This window comes from Nelumbo nucifera, chromosome 8 (assembly GCF_055504915.1).
Source record: "Nelumbo nucifera cultivar China Antique chromosome 8, China Antique-T2T, whole genome shotgun sequence".
Taxonomy (NCBI): Eukaryota; Viridiplantae; Streptophyta; class Magnoliopsida; order Proteales; family Nelumbonaceae; genus Nelumbo; species Nelumbo nucifera.
Window position 1 is genome coordinate 31,816,981 of NC_142656.1, and position 17,341 is coordinate 31,834,321.

The 17,341-nt window shown below is 34.9% G+C and overlaps 2 protein-coding genes across 2 annotated transcripts in view; one reads left to right on the top strand and one right to left on the bottom strand.

Annotated features, from left to right (window-relative positions):
* The window catches only part of TBL5 (TRICHOME BIREFRINGENCE-LIKE 5), a 39,650-nt gene extending 32,834 nt beyond the window's left edge, over window positions 1-6,816 (top strand). The window contains exons 2-5 of the mRNA XM_010267092.2: window positions 5,144-5,336; window positions 5,575-5,768; window positions 5,903-6,061; window positions 6,151-6,816. Of these exons, the coding sequence (XP_010265394.2) occupies window positions 5,144-5,336; window positions 5,575-5,768; window positions 5,903-6,061; window positions 6,151-6,481 (877 nt within the window). The 3' untranslated portion in view covers window positions 6,482-6,816. The remainder of the gene's footprint in view (window positions 1-5,143; window positions 5,337-5,574; window positions 5,769-5,902; window positions 6,062-6,150) is intronic.
* Window positions 6,817-15,072: 8,256 nt separating this feature from the next.
* Window positions 15,073-16,537, bottom strand: LOC104603150 (homeobox-leucine zipper protein HAT22-like). Its single transcript, XM_010267093.3, has 3 exons — window positions 16,051-16,537; window positions 15,844-15,923; window positions 15,073-15,745 (listed from the first exon to the last, which is right to left on the bottom strand). The coding sequence occupies exons 1-3, from the start codon at window positions 16,423-16,425 to the stop codon at window positions 15,523-15,525; spliced, it is 678 nt and encodes a 225-aa protein (XP_010265395.3). The 5' UTR covers window positions 16,426-16,537; the 3' UTR covers window positions 15,073-15,522.
* Between the last annotated feature and the right edge of the window lie 804 nt (window positions 16,538-17,341).

Genomic DNA, 17,341 nt, shown 5'->3' on the forward strand with positions numbered 1-17,341 from the left:
TCAACATAAACAATGAGGAAGGTAACCTGAGTGCCTCTTCTCTTCACAAACAAGGTATGGTTAGACTGTCTGTGTATAGCCAAACTCAAAGCATTTGACCATTATATGACACTATTTTATTTGGACCCTAAATGTTTGAATGAATTAAAGAAAAATGACTCAACATACAACTATCAACCCTAGGACTAAAGGGAACACAATGCTTTGACAACTCACATGACTCACAATGTAAACTTGACACTTTAGTTTCCTTAAACAACACTGGAAACAAAACACTCAATGAAGAAAAAGAAATATGACCCAAACGATAATGACATAACATAATACGACTGCATGACTGTAACACATTTGAACCAAAAATTGCTCTTAGAGGTGATACTTGACTCTGTCTAGGCATGTCCAACAAGTATATTCCATTTGCCTCATGGCCACTCCCAATCACATTTTGAGATTCCATGTCTTGAAAAACATAGAAGGTAAAAAGGTCACACTACAATTCAAGGATTTTGTAAAATTACTAATTAAAAGAAAATTAATGTTTAGTTTAAGAACATGAAGGATAAGGGATAAGGTGAGGGTATCTGAAGCTCTAATGTCTTCCCTACCAGAGATAGGAGCAAGAGGGCCATTAGCAAGGGAGATCTTCTTTCAGCCAGATAAAAACTGGTAGGTAGAAAATAAATGATACATGCTAGTCATATGGTTAGAGGCACTAGAATCAATTATCCAAGGGATCCTATGATTACCTAAGATAGAAGCATGATTCATAGTAGCACGAATACCTGAATGGGCATATGTGGATGAGGAGCCATTTCTTGAAAATGTACTAGCTGTAGTAGTGAACTCTAAATGGCTGATGAGTCGTCCATACTTCTTATACTTTGCTATAGCAGCTGCAAGCTGTTCCCCCACTAACTTCTCATCACTAGAACCCTTTTCAACCATAGAAAAAGTGGCTACATTGGCATTACCAATCTTCCCAGTCCTACACTTCTTACTATTGTTGTTCTTTTCTTGAATCTAGGGGTATAAGCTCTAGATGTAGCCAGCAGGTATCCTTCGTGTGCTTAGTCTTCTTGCAATACTCACATATTACATCTTTCTTCTCAATACTAGCCCTTGACTTCATCCCGTCATTTGCAAAATGATCCATTGAGGCCTCTGTAACCTGCACTTGTATTCGACTTTCCTTACTGCTAACAATGGCATAGGCTTGGGACAAGGTCACTTCATCTTTCGCTAGCATATTCTTTCTAACAATGTCATACATAGGATTGAGTCCAGTGAGGAACTCAAAAACCCAATTTCTCTCCACCAACTTCCTATGGGTTCAACATCTTTACATAGTTTTCAAGGCGCCAAGGTGTGGTTGGGCATTAGGGGGGTGCCTTGTTGCCTAGGCGATGGATTTTTTTATATAGAAAACATAGATCCTAGGGTAGTTCCCTAGGTACCATAGTCATATTTCCTTAATAATTATTCATAATTTTCATAAGAAAAGTATAGAGTTCATGTTAAGTATAGAAAATGTGTTGATTAGACAAAATTTTAAGTTCTTCCTTGCTTATTGGTTCATGTTTTAAAGTCTGAGGGTTCAATACAGCATTTAGAAATGTTTGTATTGATTAAATCCTAACAAATAAGAAAATAATAAAAACAAATTAGTATATAAACACACAAAATGAATATTTTAGTTTAATAGTGCCTATTTTATAATTATAATGTCAAAAAATAAAGAATAAAAAAGTATTTTACAATACATAGTACAAAACTGCTTGGCGATTAGGTGAGGCGAGCCTCAAAGGGCGCCTTGTCGCCTAGGCGTCGCCTTGACAACTATGCATTTTTAGTACACCCCCACACAACTGTCTCCATCAAGTCAATGTCCTACCAAAGTGATTTCAGCACGGAGAAATAAACAACTAAAGGTTTCTCCCCCTGTCTTAAATTATTGACACAATTCTTCAGCTTATAGGCCTTAGCAACATTCAACTTCTGGGTATAGGTCTTTATAACACTGTTCCACATGTAATGTTGACTGATATGAGGTTGCATGGAATTCACTAACCAGCCTACTACAGTGTAGTTCTCCTATATCCACCTCTCATAGGTAGGGTCATCCTCCACAGGTTTCTCCTTGGTCCCAGTGATGTATCCCATTTCCCTCTATTGCAAATATGAATCTTTATAGACTGAGACTAAGGCAAGAAATTTGTTCCATCCAACTTTACTGATGTTACTACCCCTAATAGAGTCTCCACAGATCCTCTCAGACCAAATTCGGAATCTGTGGAGAGTTTCATCTCACCTCTAGTTTGCTCCATTAGCCAAATGGAGACAAACGAAAATCAAAATAGGGTATTACTAGTCAAGACTTATTGTTTTAAAGTCTAGAACTGCTCTGATACCAATTTGAAAATCCTACCTGCAATAATCTGAAATAACAGAAAAGAAAAACAAGAGAGAAGAAGAAGATTGAAGGAGATGGAGGAGAGAGAAGTGATGGGGAAGAAGATGGAAGAAAGGGAAGGAGAAGAGATAGTAGTTTGATCCTCTCTTCAGCCCCCAACAATATTTTTAGATCTCTAATTGTAAAAATGAGGACAACTACATGGTTGCCCTTGGTAAGGCGGTCAGCACTAAAGACAATAATAAAAGAGGAAAAACAAGCCCATAACTAAGGCCCACTACTAACAAGCATCATTCATGAACATAATTTAAAGAGAAAAAGAAACTAAGGCCCATTCGGCCCATTCGGCCCATCGTCTCTATAGTTGGGATACTGGTTGCCTGCACAGAGCTACCCTTGGTGCACCGTCGGAAGCTATACATTATATCCTTCACACCTTCCTTTGTCATGTGAGGTATGATTTGGCTTTTAGCTCTAAATTAAGATTCTGGGAAGATGTTTGGGTAGGGGAAGCCCCTCTTTCTTCTTCTAGGCTGAATTGTAACTTGGGTTTTCCCAGAAATCTTAGAGAATCTGAGATTCCTCCAGTTTTAGTTAAGGCATTCTGGGTTCAGTCTTCTTTGATTTTGAGGGAAGAGATAATCGAGTGTGGTCCCTCAACCCAGGTGGTTCCTTCTCCTATAAATCCTTTTTTAGATTCCTTGTCTCCTTTTCGTCTTCCCTCTCCTTTTCTGTTAAGAAGATCTGGTGCTTCCCTATCCCCTTGAAGATCAATGCTTCTGTTGGGAAGTATTTCATGGCTGCATTAACACGCGATTGGCTTTAGAGGAAAAGGCCAAATTGGTTTCTGTCCCCCAACTAGTGTTGCTTATGTAAGGCAAGTGGTGAGACTGCTTCTCTTAATCTCTTGTCCTTTTGCTTGCTGTATCTGGGAATGTTTTTTTTTTCTTCTTTCAGTGCAGGTGGGACACCCTGATAATTTGGAGAGGTTTATTTGGCCCTGATGTATTAAGAAGTGGTAAAAGGAGGGGTAGGTTGTTGTGGAGATGTACACGAGCATCAGTGGTGTGGAGAGTATGGGAAGAAAGATATCTGAGAACCTTTGAGGAAAAGGAGAGGAGCAAAGAAGAAGTTATTGAAATCACCACTCTAAGAGTAGCACACCCGGTCAAAACTCTAACATTGCTCAAGGATTTTAAGTTGGAGGACTTTTTCAGGAATTGGGGGACCATAGTTGTTTCTTCCTCTAGAAAACAGAAAATTATGGAGGTTTGGACCCCCCGGGAGGAGATGGATGAAACTGATATTTGATAGTATTACTATGGATAACTTGGGGCCCTCAGGCATTGGAGGGGTAATCAGGGATGAGAGTGGTGCTATTTGGGCCTTATTCTCTGGCCTAATTGAACCAGGGGACTTGGTAAAAGCAGAATTTCTAGCAGAAGTTTTTGGAGTAGAAAAAGCTTATGGGCATTGACAGGCTGATTATTGAAGGTGACTCTAAGATTGGTGGTGGGATGGCTGAGGAAAGGTGAAGGGGTGATTTGGCAACTCAAAAATGAATTCGGGTGCTTTAAATGGATCTGAGAGGACTTGAATATCCAAATTAGATGGATTAGGAGATCGGCAAATTGCTTGGCTGACATCTTTTCTAAGCAAGGGGTTCAAAGAAACAATCTGTATTGGGCATATTTGTAATGTTTTTGGGAGTCTAGTCCTATTTTGGACAGTCCTTTCACAACTCCTTATTGTAATATGCTTTCTGTTCTTCTATCAATAAAATTTTCTTTGTGCTGCTGATCAAAGAAAAAAGTACCTTAACTCATCCTTGATTAAGTGGTGTGGATCCCTACACCAGCAGCTGATACCCTGGATCACTCCTAAGGAACCCGAACTCTTCTTGCTATAATCAAACTCCTAAAGAGACACCAGACCCTTGGATCTCTGCTACTGCTCTAATACCATCTTAAACAATGCAAGATGAATAAAAAACATCGCTTAGAGTATGTTGTTATTGGTAGAAAATAAAGAACAAGAACTATAGAGGAGGAAGAAAGAAGAACAAATGAAACAATAGGATGTGTTAACCCTTGAGATTGGCCCATCCTCTGTATATATACTTACAGAAGAAATTACTAAATGTATTTTTACATCAAACCATGAAACTCCAAGACTGATTTTTCTGAAAATAACTCAAAAATATCATGAAACAAATACTTTCATGCTTCAAAAGATCATAAAAGAAATGTAAATCTAGAGCCAAAAGTGATCCTTCTTTAGTCTATAAACAAGAGAAGGATCACTGTAGTATCTAGGGGGAGGTTTCATATACACCATCTCCTTCAGCTGGCAAAGACAGACAAAAGTGATTCTTCACATTTTGCTGATAAATGGAGCAAGAGTGTACAACTGACAAAGACAAAAGAACACGAACTGGGCATCTTAAAGATAAATACTTTGCCTTTCAGCTTTTGCAATGATCAATTCACGCTTTTACCATTTTTTTTGTTATATCATAATATGGAGGTCTGGGAGTAAATACCAAGAATCTATTCCTTAGACATACTGAATTGATTTATCTCTTATTTCAATAATTTATTATTTATTTCTGTTTCATATTTATGTTTTTGTCACACCCTTTTTCTTTTTCTTTTACATTTCAGATTCGACGGAATTGATATTGATTGGATTTGATGGGAATACATATTTTCTGGCCTTATTTTTCATTTGTAGGTTTAATGCTACAGACTTCTTGGAGAAACTCAGAGGTAAAAGGCTGATGCTGGTTGGTGACTCTATGAACCGGAACCAATTTGAATCTATTCTGTGCCTCCTGCGTGAAGGCCTTCAAAATAAGAGCAGAATGTATGAGATACATGGGCATAAAATAAGTAAAGGACGAGGCTACTTTGTCTTCAAGTTTGTGGTAATTTTACCTTTTCCATGTCCCACATTAGTTGGAATACCATGTGAAAATTGGTAGATTTGACTCGTGATATTATTCATGTAATATATTGATTGACCAAAAGTTTTGAAATGCCAGAGGTCTAGTCATTCCATTGGAAATTTCATTCCCGTCATGTCCTTAATTAAAACCTGTAAGATAACATGGTGAGAGGTAGTTATTGGAAAATCCGTTTCTCATACTGGTTTTTTGGGGACAGGACTATGACTGTACAGTGGAGTTTGTTCGCTCACATTTCTTAGTAAAGGAAGGCTTTCGTATTAATTCCCAGGGAAATTCAAATCCAACCCTGTCAATTGACAAAATTGACAGGACTTCTGGCCGATGGAAACGTGCTGATATTCTTGTCTTTAATACTGGACACTGGTGGACTCATGGAAAGACTGCTAGGGGGTGTGTACTCTTTCATTTATTGTGCCATTTCATGTTTTATTTTCTATTTGTTGCTTGTAATTACATTGCATTGTAATGCTTAACAATCTCACGAAATGGATGCCACTGATACAAAATGGATGTTGGTGGTTCAGGAAGAATTACTATAAAGAAGGAGATTTTATCTATCCTCAATTTGATGCTGTTGAAGCCTATAGGAGGGCAATTAAGACTTGGGCAAAGTGGATTGATAAAAATATAAATCCAGCAAAGCAGTTGGTCTTCTACCGAGGATATTCCTCTGCCCATTTCAGGTCTGAACATTTTCCTCTGTTGAAATAGTTTATTTTTCGTTTTTTTTCACCTTACTGAGTTATAATTTGTATTGTCATTCATCTATCAGAGGTGGAGACTGGGACTCTGGTGGGACCTGTAATGGAGAGACAGAGCCCATCTTGAGTGGGGCCTTCCTTGGTAGCTATCCTTTGAAAATGAAGATAGTGGAGGAAGTTATCCGTGAAATGCAGGTCCCAGTTAAACTGTTGAACATTACCAGATTGACAAATTTCCGCAAGGATGGACACCCATCAATTTATGGCAAGTATGTACCAGCGGGGCAAAAAATTTCCTCAAGGAAGCAGGACTGCAGCCATTGGTGCCTCCCAGGCGTTCCAGACTCATGGAATGAACTTATATATGCAAATCTGGTTTTACAACAAACCGCCTCAGATTAGTCGGAGGTTTCTTCTATATGTTCTCTTTCCAATTGCTTATTAATTATTGATATTACCTTCAGAAAATGTAGGGAGAAAAGAGAAGCAAAGGTTGGTCATCTATAGGACCCATTAAAATACATTAATAGTTGTGTATCATGAGTTCTGTTTCTATTGTGTACTAATTGTTAAGAAATGGTGGCATATCCTTTGACTGGGCCATAGTCCACTAAGAGAACAGAAGAAAATATCATTGGCGGTTCATAAAGTTCTGATGCTTGAACCTTTCTTCTGATTAGGAGGTCATTGTATTATTGATGATTGCAGGTAAAGTTGATGAAGACTTGTTAGACCTATTACAGATATTTAGCCCATGGCTGCATGGTACATTTACAAAAGGCCCATTCAAGCGGTAGGTACATGGTGGTAGTTTAAGTGGAATCTTTCATTCATCACATAGCTGTCTATGAATGCCCAAAAGTGGATTCCATAATATTTCAATGCAAAGATGGCCAATCAAATGAAAAGTTGAAAACTTGGATTGACATAAAATTCCAATTCAGGGTTGAAGATTTCCCTGACCACTGCAATTTTCTTTTCAGACAACAGTTGGTCAATGTGAAGAAATGTTTATTTGGAATTAGTGCTTTACAAAAATTTATTTCATCATGTTCACAAAAATGCACCTCTCCAGATTCAATCTTTTCAATTTCAGCGCATAAACGTTTCTTTGGGTCCTACAGGTGGGCATTCAATAGGAAGAGATTATCTTTCAAGGCCTTTAACATTCTGAACATGATCCTAGCAGAGAAGTCAAACAACGACAGAATTAAAGGTGGGGTATTTCTGTGTAAAATTCAAAATATTACCCATGCAAGAAGTTGAAAAGAAAGCGAAGAACCAGAACAAGGAAAAAGAACATCCATCCATGGTGGGAGGAAGCTGAGCCTCAACGACTGCCTGATCATGGTAGTGTAGACATGGTCCCGGTATGGTGAAGTTAGCTCAAAATGTTCCTTGCAGCCCAAGCTTTAATGGATATGCTTGGAAAGCAAACCGACCCCCCTGAGAAAAGGATTAAAAAAAGCAAGTGTCCCAATCTCTCTCTCTTTAGTCAATTTGATCAAGTGATATCTATTTGGATATAATTGATAGCTTTGACAAATTGACAACCTTTTTAGTTTAAAAAGTTCAGGCAAGATATTGTCAAACAATTTATATATGGTTGAAGTTGAACTGCCAATACACAATTAAGAAAGACAAGGGGGAAGGGGTTTTCTTTCTCAACACATAAAGTTATGATAATACCAATTATTCCTCTGTTGAATAGCATCAGTCTATCCTTATCATTCCAATTTCCAAGTTTCTGACTTATGCCCCCTTCCCCCCGCTAAAAAGGAAGACAATAATAATGAAGGTTTTGACTTCCAACCACCATTTACCCTCACAAGTAATTAGCTATTAGTTCTTTTTCTTTATTTTTTCTCATTTTTATGAAAAAAATTACGTTTTTTCTATGTGGTGGGTCTTAGTGCTAACTTGGAATTTTGCTCAAATGTTGTTTAATTCAAGGATTAGTTTGAAGGAAAAGGTAGCCTTTCCATTCCCTTTTTTTCCATACCTTTTCCTTCAGACCAAACGCAGCCTAAGAAGAATCTATCATTTTCAAAGTGGAGTAATGGACTGTCAATGGGTCAGGTTCGACCCGATGGACCTGAACTGATTGGACTGGTTCTGGTTCTAGGATTCAGTACTGAATACTGATAGGTTGTTCCAGTTCCTGATCTATTGTCCCAATTATTATCAGTTTGGAACCGATTCTAACCAGTCCTGAACCACTTGAACCTGACCCAGCCATATATAATTGGGTCCATCAGGTCAGACCCGACTGTCCTGAGATCTGACTGGTTTGGTTCCGGTTCCTTAATATTTTTTGTCGAATCAGTTCCGGTTCTACCCAGACTCGACCCATTGACATTCCTAAATAGGTTGAGATGGATACATATAGGAAAAGGAAAAAAAAAGATAAAAAAAAAAATCTATGCAGCTTCAAAGCCCGGCAAGAAAAGGTATTATCTTGGAAAATCAAGATTATTAATCAAAACTACTAACTACTCTGACCCAATTTTTTTTAGAAACTAATCTGCTCCAGTGATTAGGGATAAGAAATATTAAACATGTGGTATTCAGCAGCTACACATAATTTCATCAAGCTTGTTTTTAGATAAGTGTCCTCTTGCTTACCCAGAAAAAAAAAAAAAAAGATAAAGTGTCACCTTTATTGGACCAGGGTACGTAATCTGGTCAATGATTCAATAGTTTTGGACTCAAAATAATTAAGTTGACCTTTTGTCATTGGGTCACGTATGGGTCTCTTATTTGTAATTTTGTATTGAATAGGTCCTATGTATCTGCACTATTATCCGAAAGAAAAATGTACCCGCACTAAAGTTTGCTGCCATAGGTTGGTTCTGGACCGGGTATCCATTAACCCAAACCCAATTAAGGGATTGCTAATTATTTAATATTAATTTGAATAGCATAAAAGTATTGTGAGGGCATCTGATTATATGAAATGTTGTTTTGAAATCTAATATTGAAACATGAGAAATGATACTTTGACCATTTACTCTTACGGATGAGAATGTTTGTTTAACTATTTAATAAATTAATTAAAAATCTTAAAATGATTAAAAATTAAAAATTAAAAATTAAAAAAAAAACTTAATAAAACGAAAAATGTTATAGAACCACTTAATAAAATAAACTTGAATTAAAAAACCATCACCAAATCACTATTTCAAAGGCAACTCTTCAGAACGGGTGCATTATTTCCTTTCCAAGCATGTGGAGCTGCTATCTTAGCATGCCTTATATCCTTTTCTCCTCTCCTTTTTATTAGGAAACAAATAAAAGTCATATAGTGACCACCCATTTTTTAGGAAAGAAATAACAGTACTTTGTAAAACCAATCCTTACTCCAATTTGTTCCTCCACTATCCCCTACTTTCTCTAAAGTTATCTCTAATTCCTATTTATCTTCTCCCCAACTTTTCATCTATATTTATCTAAAAAAAGTTTGAATTACAAAAATTTAATAATTATTAAAATATTATAATGAAATTATGTAATAACTTTAAAATATTTATTAAAAACACAAAAAATAATTATAATAGATTTAATAATATTTTTATAATTAATAATTTTATATTTTTGTGAAATTCAAAATGAAATTATGTAATAACAATATAAAATTATAATTATGGATTATTCAATTTAATAACTAAATAATATTTTAAAAAATTAAATAACAACATTATTTAAATGTTATTGAAATAATAAAAATTTATACGAAAAAATAAAGTATTTCAATATTTCAATAAATAAACATTTTAAATAACAAAATATTAAAAATATAAAAATAATTATATAACAAAATATTTAATATTAATTACATAATAACTTTAAAATAAATAAAATTTAGATAAAAATATTAAATACTTTACATATTTAAATAACAAATAATATTGTAAATAACTAGTTTTTAAATATTTTAATTATCAGAAAACTTAATAACTAAATCATATGTTAAACATTACATATTTAAGAAATAATTAATATTTTAAAATTTTAAATAATAATACTACTTAAATAAAAAATAATATTGTAAATAACTAGTTTTTAAATATTTTAATTATCAACAAATTTAATAACTAAATCATATGTTAAATATTACATATTTTCATTACAATTTGTTGGTTAATATTTATTAGGGATTAAACTATTTATTTTATAATTTAATATATTTTTAGTATTTATTGTATTTTTGTTATAAATTTATTTTTAGTAATTGTCTATTTTCGCTATAAAGTTTCAATAATTATTAGTGATTAAACTATTATTCTTTGTTGGGGAGTCGACCATTAATTTATCTGAAATTAGGAGTGCTCACTAGTTGATTCAGTTCAATTCTATTATAGATAGTTTGGCCAACCAAACTAACCAAGTCGGGTTGGGGAGTTGGTCACTTGAAACTAACTGAGCATTAGTGAAAATCAGCCAACTCAAGTTGTATTGCTTTGGGTCAATTGGTTCAAAAGATTTAGACTTAAAAAAAAAAAAACAAATTTAAAAATAAAATTTAAATTTAAAAAAATTACAATGATATTATTAAAAATAAATTAAGATATTAAATTTATAATATAAAATATTTTAGGCAAATAAATATAGGATTTTTTCCACTTTCTCCTATTAAAAAAGTTATATTTAAAATATAAAATATTAACATGTATCTATGGTTGGGTCAGTTCGATTTTGGTTGATTTACAAATGGCCAAACTAAAACTGACCCGACCTGGTTGGGTTGGGAAATTGCTTAACCAAATCCGACTGGAAATGCTAGAAAACCAATAAACTTGGGTTGAGTTGGGTCAAGTTAGTTGATTTGGCCAGTTTCATCGATTTGATGAATAACCCTAGCTAAAATTAATTAATGTTATTTTTGTATTGTAAAAAAATTATTAAAAATAGTATATAAAATATAAATAATTATTAATTATTTAAAAAATTAAAATATAAAACAACTATCTACTCTTATATATTTCTATTGTTTAGCTTTCGCTTAACAAAGTCTATACATCGCATGGGTCCCCGCTAGTAAAACCACCAAACCCAACTTGACGCTATAAGGCCATAATCAACTTTGAGCTTCATTGTATTGGTGAAGGCTATATTCACAAAATTTTCAACCTTACTATATTACTTCATCTAGATGTAAGTTTCATTGTAAATATCTATCACGAAAATTTATGATAAACATGCTTTTAAGTTTCAATATAAAAACCATAATTTGGAGTGTTTTTCCAACAAGAAATAAATTTACACAATACAATATCATAGAGGTATCTAAACTAGCACCAATATCACAACTATAACAATATGGGAAAGCAATAAATAAATCTGAAATTTGGAATCTGAAAAGCTAAAAAGATATTAAAAAGGTTTGAAATCTGAAAAGATACATAGTTGTTTTTTGACTTTTTAGAGGATATGGATAAAGAAAGTTGTTTGTATTGGATCAAACCTTTAGCATATGAAATTCACTAAATTTACTATTTTACCCCTAGATTAGACTATTCGGTTACAGTAGCGAGAGAAGAAGAAGAAGAAGAAAGGAGAGAGAGAGATAGAAAGTTCAAGGGTATTTTGGACTTTTGGCCAGGTTTGGAACGCATTTGAGCACGATCATCGCCTAGCCCATGTCTTATTATTTTGGATTTGAAAATGATTTTTAGACCCAAATTCAGATACACTTTCAAACACTTCTGACGTATGAAAAGCAACATTTTCAGACTTTAAAGATCTGAAAAGTGTTATCAAACACCACCTTAATGATACCAACTGGTTGAATTTGGTGTAGGCTTGTCTCAACTCAACCTTTGTGGGTCATGCCCACCTAACCCAAACTCAATCCAATACCTGATTACAGCTGACCAAATCCAATCTGATACGGTTGGGGTAAGGCAGGTTTAGCATTTTACATGATTCATTAACATTCGTATCATACATGATATATAATCTGCAGACACAAAACTACCCCTATTATTATTAATCATGCTTATTGTATCTGACCTGATTATAGTAATTGATAGGTTCTTAGCACCTGCTAATTATCTTGTCCACTCTTCAAAATGTCATATATTTCTTATAAAATGGCAAGTTTAGACATTTTATATATATGAAGTTATTATAGGTAAATCATGAGAAATACATATAAAATGTTGGGGATATCTTTGTCATGTGTTAATTATAAACATGTATTCACATAATTGGTTCAAGTCTTAATTGCAACAGGTAAAACTAATCATGGCTGTAATAATTGTGACTTAAAATGCAGATTCAGATCTTATATATGTAATAGGGTTTGATCAGTGTAATTCCATCTAGTTGGCCAAACAGGCCCTTAATTGACATCAACCTCAGCCCAACCCGAGATGTAATCCTCGAATACAAACCATACCTCAATCCAATAACCATTAACCAATCAACCCTAACCCATGCCAATCTTATAATGCCTCGGCCCTAACCCAACCCAACCATTGAGTCAGCTTGGTGCTAGAATTACACATATCCTAAAAGGCATCGTTAGACCATGGTGCTAGAATTACACATATCCTAAAAGCATTCTTTCTTTCCATTTTATTTTATTTTTTTGAATTTAAAATCAATGTTTTGACCTGGAAATGGAATTGCTTTTCCATCTGGATAAAGATGAAAAAATGTATGATGAGAAAAAGATAGAGATATGGTATCGAAAGAGTTTTGACCAATCAAAACTCACCTATGAATTATGATAAATAGCACATAATTGGCTACCACCTTTATGATTCCAGTTGATTAGTCAAAAATATTTCAGATATCATATCTTTTTCATATTATAGTGGAACCCCTATTTGTGACATCATAATTAAAATATTAAAAAAGATATTACTGTAGAAATATACAAAAAAATGCATATATCTCTAATATTACTTATTCAATATTCATCATATAAAAAATCCTTAAAAATTGATTTATTGTTATTAATGATGAAAATTGTTAAAAAAAAAAGAAAGATAATTAATGTCAACCTACAACCTACTGATTAGGCCAAGTTGTTTAGTGCCTAGAGCTACAAACAAACTGTTCCTACATCAATACCCATAGAGGAAAGAAACTATCACGGTGTATTAGGAACATTGTCCCGTGAATGGTAAAGAAGATATTCCCAATGTGCACTTGTGGTGTCATGTGGGTATGGATGTGGGAATAATTTGTAGGTAGGAGATTAGAACTTGTTTAATGCCAACTCAGATTTCCTGTTCACTTTCTTTACCCACACCCCTACCCACAATAACATATGCACAATACAAGATGACGATTTATGAATGAAATCCAAGGCGGATAGAGTAGTGGGCAAGAAGACGATTTATGACTGAAATCCAAGGCGGTTAGAGTAGTGGGCAGGAAATCCAATACCATTCAATAAGACGGGATTTCTGGTTCAATTGACCAAGTTATTTGATTGCTGATCAAGTATTCTTTTTTCTTTTTTTTTTTTTTGAAGAATAACCAATCAGCCCAGATTAGAATTTTATAGCCCTAGGGGAATGCATCTTGACCGTGAATTGATGCCAAATTCACCGGCAGGATGTGGTTTATAGGGGGGGGGGGGAGAAGGCTAATAATAGGGGAGTTGGAATTCAAAATTCTGCATCTGGTGTATCCGTACATCTCCAATTTTTTTTTTTATTTTTTTTGTAATTTTAACTGAGCGAGAGTTAATCACGGATTCAAAACACTGGTTAAAATGCAAAACAGTTTTTTTTTTTTTTTTTCAATTTGAAATCCTTCAATCATATTTCTAGCCCCATGTTCATACCGGTCTCTCTCTCCCTTTGCTCACAGGGCGTTCCAATGGATTAGGTTTGAGGAATTCCAATTGGCTTTCCACAGACCGCACCCCACACGTGCCCCCACAATACATCTGATCAGCGTGCATTGGCAACATTTGATCCTCACACTGGTTAATACTTGTCATGGGGATGTTTCCAATGTATGGTTAGCTGTGGGGCGCATGTGAAATGCCCTCTCTAGAGAGCTATTCTAATTCAGGTTTGAGGTTAACTTCGGTCTGGTTCTTGGGCTTACTTGGTTGCCCATGTAATACAAGTTCTGTGAATTTGTTCCTCACAGAGTGTTTCTTACATCAATCTCACAGCACATTTAGCCATGCATTGAGAATATCTCCCATATATGTAATTTGTTATTCACGTGAAGATGTTCTCAATGCACTACTGCAATGTTCTGCATGGTGTGATGAGCATTCCATGAGAAGCACATCTGGAACCTGAATGGGGATCTTCTCAACAAAAAATGTCACAAGTCCCACAAACTTCAAACATGATCTATGCCTGCATTTCTCACAAGATAAGACTGGGATCCACCATGTAATGAGATGTGTTAGCCCAAATCACCTGAAAGCACAAACTCTAAGCACATTGTATCCACCCGCATATTGGGAATATCTCACATCCACTATGCAGCTGGATGTGTATAGAGTTTATGCTTTCAAGGGATCCTATCTTGAGATGTACAAACACAGATCATGTTAGAACATGTTAGAATGGTTATTTGTTGGGAGCAAAATTCAAAGTGCCAATAAACCCCATTTGCATGAACATGCATATCGGGTGTTTTGATATCTATTAACTTTTCTCTTTGTTTATTTTTTTTTTCAAAATTGTTTTCAAAGATAGATTTTAGGTTTGCTTACTCTCTGCAATTAGTCAAAATCCAAAACATCCCTTATTTAGGGTTTTAAGAGCCTGTTAATATGATATGATACACCTGATATGAGGCATGACGTATGAAAATTTGAACCTTGGTTGGGAGGAAATCTAGACTAATTCTACCCTCAACGATACCAAACCAGACCCTCTTCACCGATTGATTGATATTTCACATGTTTACAAAATTAAGTAAAAGTATTATAGGTATTATGTACTTTGGTACTATGAATAGTATGAAGTATGAAATATTGCCAAACAGGGCCTTACATGCATCTTAAAAAGAGAGGATATGCTTCTCTACAATGCCATTTCATTTGCATTGGTACAAATGCCTGAGAGGAAAAATGAAAAGGTGTAAATTCTGATGCACTTGTACTTAATTTATGATTTCCCTTTGTTTTAAGTTTTATTTTACTTCATTCATAAAAAATAAGAAAAAGTTATATTTTACTTCATTTACACCATAAATAAATAAAAAAAACAATGAAAAATTTAAAACCAGAACAAAACAGAATTTGCATTCAACTCATTGCACTCCCATACTTTTAGACCCTTCCAAATGAAATTTTGATTGAGGATGGCATTAATTCTCTGTATTTTTTCATGATTCCAAACTAATCAATGTGTCTTAATGTCTAAAATCCTGGTTAATAGAGATTTACAGTACTAGTTATAGACTAGATCTCTTTCAACATGTCAAGGGAATCATCAATCCCACTGTACAACTTTCACTCAGGCATCGTTCTTTCCTTCACCGGCCTTGGCTATCCTCTCACAAGACGGACAAATTGCCAGTGTGGCCACCTTCGGAAGTTGAATATAGAACGGAGACGTATTAAGATTGGTTGATCTCAGTTCCTGTATTTCCTTCTTCAACCTCCGATTCTCATCGCTGAGAGTCTGGTAGCATTTCTTCAAGAATTCACAGTCTATCTCTGTTTGTTTCAACTTCGTCCTGCACGATAAATCAACAAAATAAACCCCATTAAAAGAAACAAAACTTAAGTCAGAATCATGAAAGAAACTGCCAAATGAAGCATTAATTATTAATACCTCGCTCTTCTGTTCTGAAACCAAACTTCAACCTGTCGTGGCTGCAGATTCAGTTGCTCAGCCAATTCCTGCTTCTGGGCCTGCCACCAATTAATTCAGCATACTTTTTTTTTTTTTAATTCATTAATTACAACTCTTAATTTGAATTAAATCATTCTGCTCTTGGGTATCAACAGACAAAGATCTAGAATAAGGAAATTTGAGTACCGTATTAAGGGTTCTATTCTGCTTGAAGCTGTCCTCGAGCAACATAGATTGTTCATTTGTAAGCCTGAGTTTCTTTCTCATCTTATTCTTGTTATTGCTATCGTCGTTTGTGGTGGTGTGGCTGCTGCTGCTGTTGTTACTAGTGCTATTGTTATTGTGATGATCATCTACTTCTTCGATTCTCTTCAAACCAGATCGATCTACATAAACTTTTTCTTCTATGATTTCCTCCTTGGGCTGATCAGATGGGAACAAGCAGGCATAGAACTGGGCGGGAGCGGCAGGCTTCTGCCGGTTACGCCTCGGCACGAATTCTCCCCGGTGGCCTAGTCCAAGACTCAGTCCTATGTCGCATGCTGCTGCTTCTTCTTCCATGGCTTCTCTTTCTCTTTCTTTCCTTCTCGATCTTCTGCCTTGCACAGGTGAGACCTGAGACTGATCTCTCTCTCTCTTTCTCTCTCTCTCTCTCCCCCTATATATTGGTTATGGAAACCAGAAATTAACTGCATTGACTGATGAATTGAAAAGTTGTGTTTAGATGGGGAGGTTAGAATGTTACAGAAATTATCTATATTTGAAAATCTTAAATGACAATTGGTAAGAATTATGAAAGAGTAAGAGCGTGCGTTGGAATTTAGCACAATAAAGGAAACAAAAACTCCCCACGTTCCTATACAATATTGACCAGGAATATACGACTGTTGAGACAATTTAGTCTACCTGATCTTTTCGAGGCAATTTCCGATGACATAGCTTCCTTTGTCAAGTCTTAGAATTAATTTCAGTTAATTAATGATATATGACATGTTACTTTGTCTAACCTTAACTGCACTTTAAGTACTGTTTGTTTGCCGTGCAAGTTTCATTTGCACTGGTGTAAATGTATGGGGATGCAAATGGAGTCTAGATCTTGTCCCCAATGAGCCATTGCAATCATACATGCATCAGAAATGTAATATCTCACCATGAAGGACAAGGAAGATGTTTTCAAAGTATAGTTACAATGGTTTGTTGGGACGGCATTGTATTGAAATCAAGGTTCAAAATTTCGATACGATGCATCCGATATCATATCATCAAATTCCCCGGTATGAGAAATAAAGGTATTTTGGGGGATAGCAGCTTGACCAATTTTGAAAAAAAAAAAAAATTGTAGGCTATCAACACACCCAATACGCAAGTTACATTCATATATAGGAAGTTAAAAGTAAATGATGTGGTCTCACTTTTTATATGAAAGATGAGGATTGTTATTTATTTAGGCTGTGTTTGGTTGCAATGCAAATGAATT

Excerpts from the sequence above, each read along its gene's own strand:
- LOC104603150 (XM_010267093.3), bottom strand. The coding sequence starts at position 16,425 with ATGGAAGAAGAAGCAGCAGCATGCGACATAGGACTGAGTCTTGGACTA. Across the intron at positions 15,924-16,050 it reads AGAATAGAACCCTTAATACG|GCCCAGAAGCAGGAATTGGC; the intron begins GTACTCAAATTT and ends AATTGGTGGCAG. Across the intron at positions 15,746-15,843 it reads TTTCAGAACAGAAGAGCGAG|GACGAAGTTGAAACAAACAG; the intron begins GTATTAATAATT and ends TTTATCGTGCAG.